General features: G+C 38.8%; 2 protein-coding genes and 1 pseudogene across 3 annotated transcripts; all 3 read right to left on the bottom strand.

The window, feature by feature from the left end:
- Positions 1 to 1,429: 1,429 nt before the first annotated feature.
- Positions 1,430 to 11,455, bottom strand: LOC119727188 (serpin B6-like). Of its 2 annotated transcripts, none has more exons than XM_038199050.1 (2): positions 11,398 to 11,455; positions 1,430 to 3,543 (listed from the first exon to the last, which is right to left on the bottom strand). In XM_038199050.1, the coding sequence occupies exon 2, from the start codon at positions 3,524 to 3,526 to the stop codon at positions 2,339 to 2,341; it is 1,188 nt and encodes a 395-aa protein (XP_038054978.1). In that variant the 5' UTR covers positions 3,527 to 3,543; positions 11,398 to 11,455; the 3' UTR covers positions 1,430 to 2,338. The 2 variants fall into 2 exon arrangements, 1 of the variants encoding a protein (XP_038054978.1); XR_005270920.1 differs by lacking the exon at positions 1,430 to 3,543 and adding an exon at positions 9,713 to 9,827.
- On the bottom strand, positions 8,454 to 9,711 carry LOC119728055 (leukocyte elastase inhibitor-like; the record flags this gene model as incomplete). The annotated part of the gene is made up of 1 exon (XM_038200131.1): positions 8,454 to 9,711. A coding segment is annotated over one exon (1,203 nt), but the record flags the coding sequence as incomplete, so codon positions are not given.
- A 3,227-nt stretch (positions 11,456 to 14,682) lies between the features above and the next one.
- LOC119727100 lies at positions 14,683 to 16,041 on the bottom strand (annotated as a pseudogene).
- Between the last annotated feature and the right edge of the window lie 1,786 nt (positions 16,042 to 17,827).

Below are 17,827 nucleotides of genomic sequence, written 5' to 3'. Positions count from 1 at the left end.
GGAACGGAATCAACGATATTAAGGACCTAGCCCTACAGGAAAACTATACTAAACGCCCGGAATGCCCGCTATCTAACTTAAGGCCAAAAAAAAGTCTCCGGTTTCTGGTATGGAGCTTGCCCCAAAAGTGGTGTGGCGACGCGGCTTTTTTTTTTTTACCTGTTTTTTTTTTTTGCTTCAAAATAATGTCGGCTGATGACTGCAAATGGTGCCCGGCTAAACTTAGTGCAAATATATGGGACTCCAGAGAGGCCACATAAAGCTTATTCTCGATCATAACCCCATCTAAAAACACGTTAAAATTGTGCAGCAGCAGAATTCCAGTCAAACCAGTGAGTTTGGCGGTTTTGAAACATCATCTTGTACATTTTGCCGACGCGCATGGCTACGGCGACGCGCGCGCATACCAGAGACCGGAGACTTTTTTTTTGGCCTAAACAAAGCGGGTGGAATGTAGAACTCGCCTTCTCGTTAAGCTCTTTGCATAGTTTCAAAAGTAGCGGGCAAAATTCTTGGTGGCGCATGCTGTGCTAAAAAAATTTAGTTGGCCGCAAAAGGGCGCTAGGCAAAAGATGATCGATCGTAAACGCAACGCTCATGGCTGACAAAGTGACATGCAAGTAATTTACTAAAGTTATGTCATGTGATGCATGATGGAGTAGGGAACCTGTCGGGTAAAAGTGTGTACGAAAACCCGACCTGGTTACATAAGTAATTCTTAACAAAATTGGAAAAATTTCTCGGTCCCAGATTCATGTCTTATCGTCATTTTTGCAATGAATGACCTTCATTGAGATGATAATATGAAGAAAAAACTGGCGTCAGGTTGCAATATTTTTCTCGTCTCCTCCCGTCGACATATGGATAGTTCAGACGATGATTTCTTTCTGACTCGAAGTAGGTTTTGCAACTAATAATAATGTTTTTATTTGTAGTTTCAAGGTACATCAGGTCCTATGTAAAAGACACATTGAGTAGGCCCAAGTTGATCATATTTATATCAAACAAGCAATCAAACGCCTTTTCATGTTGAGATCGCTAAAATGATTTAGTTTTGATCATGAGATAGTTTTAGTGTTGTTTTTCTCTTTCCCAGCCTGAGATTTCCGTACAAGTATGAGCCAATGTAAGCTCAAATGACGTTCATAGTTGGTACATGTATGCATCTACCCATTATCACCTCTCTTATTAGGCCTACATGTATTTATACGTATATCAATACACTAGTACGAAAATGCCAATTGAATGTTAATCAATATTTTACATACATTTTTTCTACTTCATTAAATGTTCAGCTTATAAAGTTATACGCTATTAATCTGAAACTAAGTTATTTTATCCAAAATTGACATATAGCCCATTTTCAATTACATATATGCATTTCTTCCAGATTAACTCGCTGAAATATTCAACGTCAAGGATCCTCCACATATTTCACTTACACACATATTATTTTTTCTAAAAGCTTTTCAGGCGACTTAACACACATTGCTTTGTAAATGTAACAATGCACTTTATCGGTGCTTGAATCCAGTGTGATTTTTTTTCGGTGCAAGGTTTGCCTGAAATTCCGTAATGATTCTGATATCTAGTTACTTTGTGGATCTGTTTAAAAACATGTTAGAGGTTGTACGTTTTGCCCTGTGCAGTGAACACACATTAATTCTTGGTTTTTTACAATGTTTGAGGAAACCAATAAGTTGTGTGTTAAATTTGCCATGGTTTCAGATTTTGTTTTTTATTTCAAAGTATTCGTGAATGTATCCACCTTTCTGTATTTACATTGTAACTCTCTTTTACATCTTAACATGTGCCACGCTGAAATGAAAGCCTGTTGCAAATACATTAATATGCCAGTCTCGTTTGAAATATGTCTTGATTACAAACATATATTAATCTTTAAAAGAATATCTAAATAATTATATAAATGTTATATTCATTACAAGCTTCTATGATACACTTTTTGTTTCACTGTCCACTCCAAGCAACAAAACACACTTTTGTTTTATCAATTCAATATGAACACATTAAATCTGAAGTTCCTACAAGTAACTTGTCAACAACAAAAACCAAACCAAAAGTAACAATGTTTTATATTATATGCCATCTATCATAGTTAAGGAACATGCGCTTAATCCAACTTTATATTACGTTATACATACTGATTTTAGGGTACAAGTTGTAAGGAAACTTTTCCTTATTATAGAGTGCTTAATCAAAAGACTATTATATGCCTGTGTATTAAACATCAAGTGCTGTTTAGTTGAACGATGTCAAGTGATTCAAGACATCATCTATACTCATTCACAATTCTTCATACTTTGCCACAAATCAAAGTCTACTGTTTTGGTTTGCACAGCTGTCCCATGAACAAAACTGCTTTGGATTTAATGTCATAAATGAACACCAAGAAAGGGTGATCTGCCTTGAATTCTGGAGGATTCTTCGATGGAAGATCTAGGCAACGCCAGTTCATTTTAAATGTAGTTATTGCTGCTGCTTCACTTCCTTCTTCATTCACATCTAAGAAAGCCTTGTGGATCACTTTGGATATGAAGACATCTTTGTCTCCTGTCATCCCTGAGAAGTCAGCCTTGTCAGCATCAAATGGATCATTCATACCCATCTTCCTCAAGACATCATTCAAGACAAAGTCCTGCTCCAGGGTGAACTTTGGCAGAGAAACGATGACAGTAGAACGTTCACGCATATGAGCTTCTGTCACCCAGGAGTCAATCTTCTCTTGACTCAACTTCTTCTGCACATCAGCCAGCCCATCCAATTGATCAGGTAACACAATGAACATGCTCATTTCCTTCTTGAGGTAAGGTAGCTCCAGGATGGAACTGCTCACGGAATCGTCACGAGCGTAGTTGAACTTGTCTGTCTGGTGCATCATGGGAACGTTGATATCCTCGGTTACCGAAATGTGAAACTTCTCAGAAAAAGTATTGGAGACCTTAAACTTGGTACCCCAGGCTCCTTTGAAGTAGATGGCATTGACCAGCACCAAGCAAGTCAAATCGTCGATAGACCCCGCAGCAAGTAAGTCTTTGATGCGGTTTGCAGTTTGCTTCTCCACCCAGGAGTTGATGTGTTGACGAGAACCTTCCCCATCACCAATGAAATCAAGTGTCTCCATACTGGCTCCGTAGTGTTTCTTGCTGTCATCAACAAATGTCGCAAGGACATCCAAACCTTTTTGACCAAACAATCTGTTGGCAGCTATCAGAGTGAAAGGAGCATCAGCATAGTAACTCTGGGCACTCAGGTCAGCAAATGACTGATGGAGAACAGATTCTTCTAAGATGTTGAAGTGAAGGACTTGACTCATCTGGCTTGCTGTCTCACCACGTACCCCCATGAAGGTCATAGCAAGTGCAGTGGAGATGCTCATAGGAGAAAAGAAGATGTTGTTGTTGGAGCTTCCTCCCTCAGTCAACACTCGGAAGAGGTTAGATGCAAAGGTGTTACTAGCTTTTGCAGCATTTTGAGCCAAACCGACATTGGAAACCTGGGTTGCCATGGTATCAGTATATTGGGCTGGAAAGATTGGAGAAATTGAAGACGCCTTTTATACAGCTTGTCCGTCGATGATGTGAGTTTAGCATTATAATGTAAATCGGACATGACGATGCAACAGTGAATACATGTATCCATAAATGATTAGCACAACTGCACAACTGCAGAAAAGCGCTTCAATCATGTGGTCTTTGCTCTGTGATGCAACCAAACGTAATTCCATACAAGCATCATTTCACATCTTGGGAATATTTTTTTCGGGGGGGGGGGCAGTAACAGGAAACAAATTTTCTTAGACAGAAAGCCATAGTAACTTTTATATGAAATGAACTTGACTTGGCAACAACAAATAGTTCCAGTTTCATTTCAGAGTTTCCTGTTATAAATTTGGAACACACGTCATCCTGGTACGGACTAACAATATCGGGTGAGTGAAAACGAAAGTGACCAACCAGGAAAAAAAATATCAAATCAAAATGTGGCTCGCTCCGTTCATAAAAAAAACAACTACAAAGTACATGTTATTGACTACTAATTGTGATAATTCCACGAAATGTGTGTACTCTATTCCCAAGTAACGTCTATTTCAAAATCACAAAACTCAGCTGTCCATGCACCACTGATAAATTATTTACCGTTCAACGAACTGTTGAATACCATTAAAACAATATATGAAAGGAGGAGATCATTCAAGGGAAAACGTACCAAAATCGCAACTATATCATTTCGGAATCAAACTTATTCCTCACATTCAAAATACAAAATCTGACAGTAGAAATAATGTTTCAGTCTTGATTGAAGTGATTAAAATCTCATTTGTATCGGAATGTTTGTGTGTAATCTGTTATTCTCACTTAGCTAAATTGCATTCCATGGACAGCTATAAAAATGGGTTGTTTTAGTAAAACATGCATAACGTCCGATAGCATTGATCAATTTCAGTATTATTATTTTTTTTATGATGAGTGGAAGAACATGCTCTTTAAGACTTCATTGGTGTTTCAAATTTGATTGCTTTTAAGAAACGAAAGTCACTTTTTTCGAGTCACCCTCTTCATGTATGAGAGTCCTTTATGAACCTCGATAATTTGGTAGATCAGCACTCTGAAAATACAGCACGGATTGATAAGCTTTTTATGACTACACAGTGCAACATAATTGTATGGGAGCCTATGGAAAGATATTCAAGATTTCAACAACTGCTTTCTACTCCACATAGATTAACTTTGACTGTTAAAATAAAATATAAATTAATTTGAACAACAACTCCTGGGATTTTGAATTTTGAGGGTTAGGTTTCTTTTAGGGTACCCGTGTACCCATGTTTCACTTCACAGGGTACCAGTTCTACCCGTGAATGCACACACCTATTGGTTGGTTAACCAAATACGAGGTGACGTGGCTGTAAAACACGGTTGCATTGGCTATAGTGATACTGCATTCCTCGGCCCTAAAATGTACAAATTCATACACGTTCAAGTTCAACACCGAATAACAACCCGGATATTTATTGAAACAAAATCACTAAATTGACAATTCACAGGACAGAAATATCGGCATAAACAACGACAACATGGGGGGGGGGGGGGTTAAGAAACTTACCAATATGATTATCTGAAAAGTTCTGCTTGGCTGCAGTCACACAAGACGATAGTTGAAGCGGAACTGCGCAGAAAGAACACTGACTAAGCCGGAAGTTTGGATCCGCCCGATCCAGTTAACGGAATCAGAATTAGTTCTGCAATATCGCCACCATACGCTCAATCTCAGTGCAAAAAAGGGGGCGCTATTTTCAGGTCTGCTTTAACTATTCAGTCCCAATAATTAGATGCCTAGGCCTATATACATTTATTATATGTCTATGTTCAGTCCACAGACATTATGCACGCGCGACCGATAGTCTTTTTATTCCATATTTACTACCAGCAGGATGCCGCGGCACGCGTGGTTGGAGTCGTAAAGTTTGTATGCTGTATGCTTTAAAAAAAGTTCAAATGAAAAAAAAAAGGAATTTAAGAGTTGAAATCATCTTGCGTGAACGAAAGCCTACACAGTTGTGGAAATCAATGCTTAAAAGATAGTCAGTGGGTTTAACTATTGTCTGGACCTATCTGCATTTTGGGGAACACTCTTTGAACCTCTCAGGATCACGTTTTGATACCGCAACAAGTGGCAGACTGATTTGCGAATACAGAGAGTGCTGTGGACGAAATCGTGTTTCATGACTGTGCTTGCTTTTCACTGTTTTCTCAAAAATTATACTATCCTCCACTGAGCTGAAACTTCAATAGGTTAGCATTGCCAAATTTTCTTTGGATTTTGAGTGGTGCTATTATTGGACACAAACAAAATGCATGAAGAGCAAATGATCTTATATGCCTTTAAATATGACATGCTACAAAATGTATACCCATTAATTAAAAAAACACACAAATGAACGCGAGACAGTGCCATGCTGTGCTCAATATGATGTCCGTGACGAGGCTGTATTCATGCAATCACGCATGTGCGTTTTGAGGCCGTGATGTGGCAAAATGGAAAATCTATCACTAGAAAAAAAACCTCATGCAACACTGGCTAATACAGTCCTGCAGATATGTGACAAAATATTGTGCACTTTTTTTCATAAAAACGTGAAACTTGGCACAGATGATTATGCGAGAAAATGTTTTGGATGTGGAGCCTTCGCAAATTTACCCTTTTAGGGGTGTGGCAGCCATTTACAAAAGGTGGGACTGGTCATGCCCGCAATAAAAACGGTCGTTCCCACTTGTCACTAAAGCAGGAAACTTCACCAAGACATTATTATACAGATTATAAGTGTATATACTGTGGGACACACTCATCAGTCGATAGACTAAACGCAACATCTTGGAGTGTTATTTATACTTTCAGATTTGCGGAATTCTTTCCTTTGATCGTAGAGGTTACACAACAAACAATGTAAAGAGAAGAGGCATTGCTGGCGCGTCAAAAACTAGACCAACAATTCTTTTCATAGCCTTAGATGACCTCAATTCCATTATTTTTCCTTCCAATTTTGAAATCCAGACGTCGAAATCCCACGTATTTGTTCAATAGCTTATCGTCGCAGACATTGTGTCAAGGCCCGAGGGTACAGGGCACGAATATAGAACCGTAACGATTGCAACAAAGACTATCACAGCAGGGTGTATGTATTTAGGGCTTGGAATTGAACTCAGGAATTCAGTATATGCAGGCCTAGTACTTTTTGCGAACAGTTTAATACTAACGAAATGCTGTATTGCAACACTTAATTGTTAAAACACCTGATCAAAGTTACATGCTATTAATCTAAAATGTATCAGGTTTAATAATAATACTTCTGAGTATGTTATTCTGAATGGAGGCGTCCATTGTGCAAAAAAAATAAGCACCTGCAGGTTTTCTAATTATTATAAATGATGCAGCTCTGAGTGCTAATTCCTTATACTGGAAATATGTCAATGATCTTACCTATGCCGAAAATAGACGAATCATTGGAATGACCATGTTTACAAAATGATTTGGATGATTTCACAGATAAGGCAAAACATAATCACCAGAAATTAAACCCGTCTAACAACACGCACAGTCTTTTATCACGTCTGTTATTACATGCACATACGTACCTCTGTGATTATAACAATACACTAATAGTAAACTGCCATGTTTACTGTTAATTGCTAGTGTACGTACATTTCTACGTCATTATTTTTTTCAGCATATAAAGTTACAAGGGCGTATATTTACGATTCAACGTTAAGGATTCTCCACATATTTCACTTACACTTCAGGCATTATATTATGATTTTTCCTGATTGAATTTCATGTGACTTAACGCACGAAATGAAAATGTAACAATGTACTTTATTAGTGCTTGAACGCAGTATGAATTTCTTTGGTAGAAGGTTTGCCTCAGTCCCATGATGATTCTGATATCTAGTTTCTTTGTGGATTTATGTTAACACAGGTTGCCAGTTTTGCCCTGTGCAGCGAACACACACATTCATTCTTGGCCTTTTACAATGTTTGATGAAACCAATGTGCTTTGTGGCCAATGTTCAAGGGTTTCCGTTTTTGATTTTCATTTGAAAGTATTCCTTAATTCATCCAACTTTCTGTGTTCATATTATAACTTCATTTTACATCTCCAAAGTGTGCCACGCTAAAATATAAGTCTGTTGCAATTCCATAAATCTGCCAGTTTCAATTAAAAAACTTCCTGATTATACACATCAGTTTATTTTTATAATACCTGTAGAATCTGTGAATAATTTTATAATTGTTTTTGTTCATCAAAAGCTTCAATGGTACACTCTTTGATTCGCTGTCCATTCCCTAGCAACAAACGAAATGTCTTTATAAATTCATGTTGACGAAAAAAACAAACTTGAACTTCTCTAAAGAAAAAAGAGAGAACAAAATGCTATATAATATTATACCATCTATCACAGTTCAAGAACAGGAGCTTATTTTAACATTATACGTTATACTTTTTTAACCAACAAGTCTAAAGAGAATTTTGTTTTAATCAAAAGATCACATATGCATTGTGTATATAACACACAAGGGCGGATCCAGGGGGGGGGGGGGGGGGGGGCAAAGGGGGCCATGGCCCCCCCCCCCCAAAAACGAAACCAATTTTTTTTTTTTTTTAATGTGACATCGCAATAAAGGCAGGCAATGAGTACACCACCATCTTTTCCTCAAAATAAATTGGTTAAAGTGGTCAGAAATTGCCTCAGATCGCAACACAAAGCATCTAGAATCCAAAAAAATTTTCGGGGCCCTTAAGCGGGCCCCGAACCCCACGCCGTAATTTTTTAGACCCACTTTTTTGGGGGCAAAATTTTTTTTTTGGCCCCCCAAAAATTGTGTTCTGGATCCGCCCTTGATAACACATCCAGTGCTGTTTAGCTTAAGTGCTTCAATACACCTGCTATACAGTCATTGACAATTATCCATACTTTGCCACACCAAAGTCTACTGTTTTGGTTGGCACAGCTGTCCCATAAACAGAACAGCTCTGGATTTATTGTCATAAATGAACAACAAGAAAGGGTGATCTGCATTGAATTCTACAGCACCTTTTGGTGGGAAATCGATACCCATGCCCTTAAGCCAAGATGTAGCTGCTGCTGCCTCACTGCCTTCTTCATTCACCTTTAAGAAAGCCTTGTGAATCGCTGTGGATATGAAGACATCTTTGTCTCCTGTCATCCCTGAGAAGTCAGCCTTGCCAACATCAAATGGATCATTCATACCCATCTTCCTCAAGACATCATTCAAGACAAAGTCCTGCTCCAGGTTAAACCTTGGAAGAGACACGATGACAGTAGGGCTGGCACGCATACGAGCTTCTGTCACCCAGGAGTCAATCTTCTCTTGACTCACCTTCTTCTGCACATCAGCCAGCCCATCCACTTGATCAGGTAACACAATGAACATGCTCATTTCCTTCTTGAGGTAAGGTAGCTCCAGGATGGAACTGCTCACGGAATCGTCACGAGCGTAGTTGAACTTGTCTGTCTGGTGCATCATGGTAATCTTCTCGGACCCACCCAAAGTACGGAACTTCCCATTAAAATTTGTGTGCTGATAATCAAACTTGGCAGCCCAATCTCCTTTGAAGTAGATGGCATTGACCAGCACCAAGCGAGTCATATCATCGATTGATCCTGCAGCAAGTAAGTCTTTGATGCGGTTTGCAGTTTGCTTCTCCACCCAGGAGTTGATGTGTTGACGAGAACCTTCCCCATCACCAATGAAATCAAGAATTTCCATACTGGCTCCGTAGTACTTCTTGCTGTCATCAATAAATGTCGCAAGGACATCCAAACCCTTCGGACCAAACAATCTGTTGGCAGCTACCAGAGTGCAAGGAGTTGCAGCACGGAACCACTCAGCACCCAGGTCAGCAATTAACTGATGAGGAGCAGATTCTTCTGAGCTGTTGGAAGGAGGAACTCGACTCATCTGGCTTGCTGTCTCACCAGCGGGAGCTTTAGGACTGAAAATCAGAGCTCTCAGGTCAGCAAATGACTGATGAAGAGCAGATTCTTTTGAGATGTTGAAGTGAAGTACTTGTCTCATCTGGCTTGCTGTCTCACCACGTGCCCCCATGAAGGTCATAGCAAGTGCAGTGGAGATGCTCAAAGGAGAAAAGAAGATGTTGTTGTTTGAGCTTCCTCCCTCAGTCAACACTCGGAAGAGATTAGATGCAAAGGTGTTAGTAACCTTGGCAGCATTTTGAACCAGACCGACATCTGAAACGTGGGTTGCCATGGTATCAGTAGATTGGGCTGGAAAATGAGAATTGGAAAAATTGAAGAAGCCTTTTATACAGCTTGTCCGTCGATGATGTGAGTTTAGCATATAATGTAAATGGGACATGACGATGCAACAATGAATACATGTATCCATAAATGATTAGCACAGCTGCACAACTGTAGAAGAGCGCTTCAATCATGTGGTCTTTGCTCTATGGTTCAACCAAACGTAATTTGATGCTTGTAATTCTATACAAGCATCATTTCACATCTTGGGAATATTTTTCGGGGGGGGGGGGCAGTAACAGGAAACAAATTTTCTGAGACGGAAAGCCATAGTAACGTTTATATGAATTAAACTTGACTTGGCAACAACAAAGAGTTCCAGTTTTATTTCAAAGTTTCCTGTTATAAATTTGGAACACACGTCATCCTGGTTGGGACTAACAATATCGGGTGAGTCAAAACGGAAGTGACCAACTTGGGAAAAAATATAAAATCAATATGTGGCTCGCTCCGTTTCATAACAAAACAACTATAAAGTACATGTTATTGACTACTAACTGTGAAAATTCCACGAAATGTGTGTACTCTATTCCCAAGTAACGTCTATTTCAATAACATAAAATCACAAAACTCAGCTGTCCATGCACCACTGATAAATTATTTACAGGTCTACGAACAATGAATGAATGAAGGAGATCTTACAAAGCAAAGCATACCAAAATCGCAATTATCATTTCGGAAACAAACTTATTCCTCAAATTCAAAATACAAAATCTGACAGTAGAAATAATGTTTCAGTCTTGATTGAAGTGATTAAAATCTCATTTGAATCGGCATGCTTGTGTAAAATCTGTAATTCTCACTCAGCTAAATTGCATTCCATGGACAGCTATAAAAATTGGTTGTTTTAGTAAAACATGCACAACGTCCGATAGCATTGAGTAATTTCAGTATAATCATTATTTTAAGATGAGTGGAAGAACATGCTCTTTACGATATACTTCATTGGTGTTCAAATTTGATTGCTTTTTAAGAAACGAAAGTCACTTCATGTATGAGAGTCCTTCATGAGCCTCGATAATTTGGTAGATCAGCACTCGGGAATACAGCACGGATTGATAAGCTTTTTATGACTACACAGTGGTGCAACATATTTGTATGGGGTCCTATGGAAAGATATTCAAGATTTCAACAACTGCTTTCTACTCCACATAGATTAACTTTGACTGTTAATATAAATATAAATTAATTTGAACAACAACTCCTGGGATTTGAATTTTGAGGGTTGGGTTTCTTTTAGGGTACCCGTGTACCCATGTTTTACTTCACAGGGTACCAGTTCTACCCGTGAATGCACACACCTATTGGTTGGTTAACCAAATACGAGGTGACGTGCCTGTAAAAACACGGTTGCATTGGCTATTGCGATACTGCATTCCTGAAGTGTACAAATTCACACACGTTCAAGTTCAACACCGAATAACAACCCGGATATCCATTGAAACAAAATCACCAAATTGACAATTCACACGACAGAAATATCGGCATAAACAACGACAACACAGGGGGGGGGGGGGGGGGGTATTAAGAAACTTACCGATATGATAATCTGAAAAGTTCTGCCTGGGCGCAGTCACACAAGACGATAGTTGAAGCGGAACTGCGCGGAAAGAACACTGACAAAGCCGGAAGTTTGGATCCGCCCGATCAAGTAAACGGAATTAGCATTAGTTCTGTAATATCGCCACCATACGCTCAATCTTAGTGCAAAAAAGAGGGCGCTATTTTCAGGTCTGCTTTAACTATTCAGTCCCAAATAATTAGATGCCTAGGCCTATGTAACTGGGGAGAGTGATATGAATTAGTTTTAAATGGTTCACTCTCTAAGCAGGCGCAATATGTGTTTCTTAGGTAAAATTTCGTTATGTTCTTTGTCTTGTTTTTATTGGTTGTCAAAGAACAGTAAAAACATACAATGCATTTCCTATGGTAAGCAAGTTAAATAAAGTATATAAACAGGTTTACATTGCATGAACAGTGCAGTAAATGGCACACTAGCGCAGCTCGCCTTAAAAAAATGCATCAGTGCTCCGCTGGCTAATCAAAGGGAAGCCATTACAACGTGGAATCAATACGAGTTATACGACCCTCTAATGCGGCGTACCAGTCTAAATAAAAAAGTGTCCAGTGACAGCAGGAACAACGACTGGAACCTAATTCAGCTGTCCGCAAGAACAAAGTAATTCGGGGAAACACTGTTTTTCTTATTTTTAAATCAAAGAATACTTTTATAAATACATCAGTAAGTGAACAGATGTTGCATAAAAAGATTACGGCATCAAAAAAAAGAGGCATAAAAAGTTAAATAACACACTAGGGATTTACTCACCACTTAGGATGACCTACGTTCATGCCTTCCTCTCCGTGCTCGATGTTAAAATCGAAGAATCAGCAGCAAAATTGAAGGAAATAATGCAGAAAACTGCAGTGCCGGCAACGCCGGCTAAAAAATTATATTGCTGCTACAACGGGGAGCCGCACCCAAAATTTTCAGTAATAAAAGTGGAGTGTGCAATGCTCGCTATAAAATGCTGGTCGCAAAGCAGGAGCAGGAGCTGGAAGATGTCAACTCAAAGTAGAGTTGGAACGGAATCAACGATATTAAGGACTTAGCCCTACAGGAAAACTATACTAAACGCCCGGAATGCCCGCTATCTAACTTAAGGCCAAAAAAAAAAGTCTCCGGTTTCTGGTATGGAGCTTGCCCCAAAAGTGGTGCGGCGACGCGGCTTTTTTTTTTTTTACCTGTGTTTTTTTTGCTTCAAATGTCGGCTGATGACTGCAAATGGTGCCCGACTAAACTTAGTGCAAATATATGGGACTCCAGAGAGGCCACATAAAGCTTATTCTCGATCATAACCCCATCTAAAAACACGTTAAAATTGTGCAGCAGCAGAATTCCAGTCAAACCAGTGAGTTTGGCGGTTTTGAAACATCATTTTGTATTGAAAAAAAACTTTTTCATTTTGCCGACGCGCATGGCTACGGCGACGCGCGCGCATACCAGAAACCGGAGACTTTTTTTTTTGGCCTAAATAAAGCGCGTGGAATGTAGAACTCGCCTTCTCGTTACGCTCTTTGCATAGTTTCAAAAGTAGCGGGCAAAATTCTTGGTGGCGCATGCTGTGCTAAAATTTTTTAGTTGGCCGCAAAAGGGCGCTAGGCAAAAGATGATCGATCGTAAACGCAACGCTCATGGCTGACAAAGTGACATGCAAGTAATTTACTAAAGTTATGTCATGTGATGCATGATGGAGTAGGGAACCTGTCGGGTAAAAGTGTAAACGAAAACCCGACCTGGTTACATAAGTAATTCTTAACAAAATTGGAAATATTTCTCGGTCCCAGATTCATGTCTTATCGTCATTTTTGCAATGAATGACCTTCATTGAGATGATAATATGAAGAAAAAACGGCGTCAGGTTGCAACATTTTTCCCGTCTCCTCCCGTCGACATATGGATAGTTCAGACGATGATTTCTTTCTGACTCGAAGTAGGTTTTGCAACTAATAATAATGTTTTTATTTGTAGTTTCAAGGTACATCAGGTCCTATGTAAAGAAACATTGACTAGGCCCAAGTTGATCATATTTATATCAAACAAGCAATCAAACGCCTTTTCATGTTGAGATCACTAAAAAAAATTGGTTTTGATCATGAGACAGTTTTGGTGTTGTTTTTCTCTTTCCCAGCCTGTGATTTCCGTACAAGTATGAGCCAATGCAAGCTCAAATGTAGTTCATAGTTGGTACATGTTTGCATCTACCTATTATCATCTCTCTTATTAGGCCTACATGTATTTATACGTACCTCTGTGATTACATCAATAGACTAATACGAAAATGCCAATTGACTGTTTTATTTTACATACATTTTTTCCTACTTCATTAAATGTTCAGCTTATAAAGTTACACGCTATTAATCTGAAACTAAGTTAGGCCTACTTTATCCAAAATTGACATATAGTCCATTTACAATCACATATATGCATTTTTTCCAGATAAACTCTCATCTGAAATATTCAACGTCAAGAATTCTCCACATATTTCACTTACACACATATTATATTTTTCTAGAATGTTTCCAGGCGACTTAACACACATTGCTTTGTAAATGTAACAATGCACTTTATCGGTGCTTGAATCCAGTGTGAATTTTTTCGGTGCAAGGTTTGCCTGAAATTCCGTAATGATTCTGATATCTAGTTACTTTGTGGATCTGTTTAAACACATGTTTGAGGTTGTACGTTATGCCCTGTGCAGTGAACACACATTAATTCTTGGTTTTTTACAATGTTTGAGGAAACCAATAAGTTGTGTGTTCAATTTGCCGTGGTTTCAGATTTTGGTTTTGATTTCAAAGTATTCGTGAATGTATCCACCTTTCTGTATTTACAGTGTAACTCTCTTTTACATCTTAACATGTGCCACGTTGAAATGAAAGCCTGTTGCAAATACATTAATATGCCAGTCTCATTTGAAATATGTCTTGATTACAAACATATATTAATCTTTAAAAGAATATCTAAATAATTATATAAATGTTATATTCATTACAAGCTTCTATGATACACTTTTTGTTTCACTGTCCACTCCAAGCAACAAAACACAATTGTTTTTATCAATTCAATATGAACACATTAAATCTGAAGTTCCTACAAGTAACTTGTCAACAACAAAAACCAAAACAAAAGCAACAATGTTTTATATTATATGCCATCTATCATGGTTAAGGAACATGCGCTTAATCCAACTTTATATTACGTTATACATTCTGATTTTAGGGTACAAGTTGTAAGGCAACTTTTCCTTATTATAGAGTGCTTAATCAAAAGACTATTATATGCCTGTGTATTAAACATCAAGTGCTGTTTAGTTGAACGATGTCAAGTGATTCAAGACATCATCTATACTCATTCACAATTCTTCATACTTTGCCACAAATCAAAGTCTACTGTTTTGGTTTGCACAGCTGTCCCATGAACAAAACTGCATTGGATTTAATGTCATAAATGAACACCAAGAAAGGGTGATCTGCCTTGAATTCTGGAGGATTCTTCGATGGAAGATCTAGGCAACGCCAGTTCATTTTAAATGTAGTTATTGCTGCTGCCTCACTTCCTTCTTCATTCACATCTAAGAAAGCCTTGTGGATCACTTTGGATATGAAGACATCTTTGTCTCCTGTCATCCCTGAGAAGTCGGCCTTGTCAGCATCAAATGGATCATTCATACCCATCTTCCTCAATACATCATTCAAGACAAAGTCCTGCTCCAGGGTAAACTTTGGCAGAGAAACGATGACAGTAGAACGTTCACGCATATGAGCTTCTGTCACCCAGGAGTCAATCTTCTCTTGACTCAACTTCTTCTGCACATCAGCCAGCCCATCCACTTGATCAGGTAACACACTGAACATGCTCACTTGCTTCCATATTTTAGGTACACGGTCCTTGAAGTTAGGTAGACGGTCCGTGAAGTAAGGTAGCTCCAGGATAGAACTGCTCACGGAATCATCACGAGCAAATTTGAACTTGTCTGTCTGGTGCATCATGGGAACGTTGATATCCTCGGTTACCGAAATGTGAAACTTCTCAGGAAAAGTATTGGAGACCTTAAACTTGGTATCCCAGGCTCCTTTGAAGTAAAGAGCATTGACCACCACCAAACAAGTCAAATCATCGATAGGCCCCGCAGCAAGTAAGTCTTTGATGCGGTTTGCAGTTTGCTTCTCCACCCAGGAGTTGATGTGTTGACGAGAACCTTCCCCATCACCAATGAAATCAAGTGTCTCCATACTGGCTCCGTAGTGTTTCTTGCTGTCATCAACAAATGTCGCAAGGACATCCAAACCTTTTTGACCAAACAATCTGTTGGCAGCTATCAGAGTGAAAGGAGCATCAGCATAGTAACTCTGGGCACTCAGGTCAGCAAATGACTGATGGAGAACAGATTCTTCAAGATGTTGAAGTGAAGGACTTGACTCATCTGGCTTGCTGTCTCACCACGTGCCCCCATGAAGGTCATAGCAAGTGCAGTGGAGATGCTCATAGGAGAAAAGAAGATGTTGTTGTTGGAGCTTCCTCCCTCAGTCAACACTCGGAAGAGGTTAGATGCAAAGGTGTTACTAGCTTTTGCAGCATTTTGAGCCAAACCGACATTGGAAACCTGGGTTGCCATGGTATCAGTATATTGGGCTGGAAAGATTGGAGAAATTGAAGACGCCTTTTATACAGCTTGTCCGTCGATGATGTGAGTTTAGCATTATAATGTAAATCGGACATGACGATGCAACAATGAATACATGTATCCATAAATGATTAGCACAACTGCACTACTGCACTACTGCAGAAGAGCGCTTCAATCATGTGGTCGTTGCTCTGTGATTCAACCAAACGTAATTCTATACAAGCATCATTTCACATCTAGGGAATCTTCTTTTCGGGGGGGGGGGGCAGTAACAGGAAACAAATTTTCTGAGACGGAAAGCCATAGTAACGTTTATATGAATTGAACTTGACTTGGCAACAACAAAGAGTTCCAGTTTTATTTCAAAGTTTCCTGTTATAAATTTGGAACACACGTCATCCTGGTTGGACTAACAATATCGGGTGAGTCAAAACGAAAGTGACCAACTTGAAAAAAAATATAAAATCAATATGTGGCTCGCTCCGTTTCATAACAAAACAACTATAAAGTACATGTTATTGACTACTAACTGTGAAAATTCCACGAAATGTGTGTACTCTATTCCCAAGTAACGCCTATTTCAATAACAAAAATTCACAAAACTCAGCTGTCCATGCACCACTGATAAATTATTTACAGTTCTACGAACAATGAATGAATGGAGGAGATCTTACAAAGGAAAAAAATACCAAAATCGCAATTATCATTTCGGAAACAAACTTATTCCTCAAATTCAAAATACAAAATCTGCCAGTAGAAATAATGTTTCAGTCTTGATTGAAGTGATTAAAATCTCATTTGTATCGGAATGCTTGTGTGTAATCTGTAATTCTCACTTAGCTAAATTGCATTCCATGGACAGCTATAAAAATGGGTTGTTTTAGTAAAAACATGCATAACGTCCGATAGCATCGATCAATTTCAGTATAATTGTTTTTTTAAGATGAGTGGAAGAACATGCTCTTTAAGATATACTTCATTGGTGTTTCAAATTTAATTGCTTTTTAAGAAACGAAAGTCACTTTTTTTCGACTCACCCTCTTCATGTATGAGAGTCTCCTTTATGAGCCTCGATAAATTTGGTAGATCAGTACTTGGGAATACAGCATGGATTGATAAGCTTTTTATGACTAGACAGTATTTGTATGGGGTCCTAAGGAAGAAGATTCAAGATTTCAACACTGCTTTCTACTCCACATAGATTAACTTTGACTGTTAAAATAAAATATAAATTAATTTGAACAACAACTCCTGGGATTTGAATTTTGAGGGTTGGGTTTCTTTTAGGGTACCCGTGTACCCATGTTTTACTTCACAGGGTACCAGTTCTACCCGTGAATGCACACACCTATTGGTTGGTTAACCAAATACGAGGCGACGTGGCTGTAAAAACACGGTTGCATTGGCTATAGTGATACTGCATTCCTCCCTAAAATGTACAAATTCATACACGTTCAAGTTCAACACCGAATAACAACCTGGAAATCCATTGAAACAAAATCACAACATTGACAATTCACAAGACAGAAATATCGGCATAAACAACGACAACACAGGGGGGGGGGATTAAAAACTTACTGATATGATAATTTGAAAAGTTCTGCCTGGGCGCAGTCACACAAGACGATAGTTGAAGCGGAACTGCGCAGAAAGAACACTGACAAAGCCGGAAGTTTGGATCCGCCCGATCAAGTAAACGGAATCAGCATTAGTTCTGTAATATCGCCACCATACGCTCAATCTTAGTGCAAAAAAAGAGGGCGCTATTTTCAGGTCTGC

Source organism: Patiria miniata, unplaced genomic scaffold (genome assembly GCF_015706575.1).
Source record: "Patiria miniata isolate m_02_andy unplaced genomic scaffold, ASM1570657v1 HiC_scaffold_20, whole genome shotgun sequence".
Lineage (NCBI taxonomy): Eukaryota > Metazoa > Echinodermata > Asteroidea > Valvatida > Asterinidae > Patiria > Patiria miniata.
The sequence above is the reverse complement of the archived record's forward strand: the minus strand, read 5'-3'. Positions and strand labels throughout refer to the sequence as shown.

Bases quoted from the DNA above. Each gene is read 5' to 3' on its own strand.
- LOC119727188 (XM_038199050.1), bottom strand. From the start codon at position 3,526: ATGGCAACCCAGGTTTCCAATGTCGGTTTGGCTCAAAATGCTGCAAAA.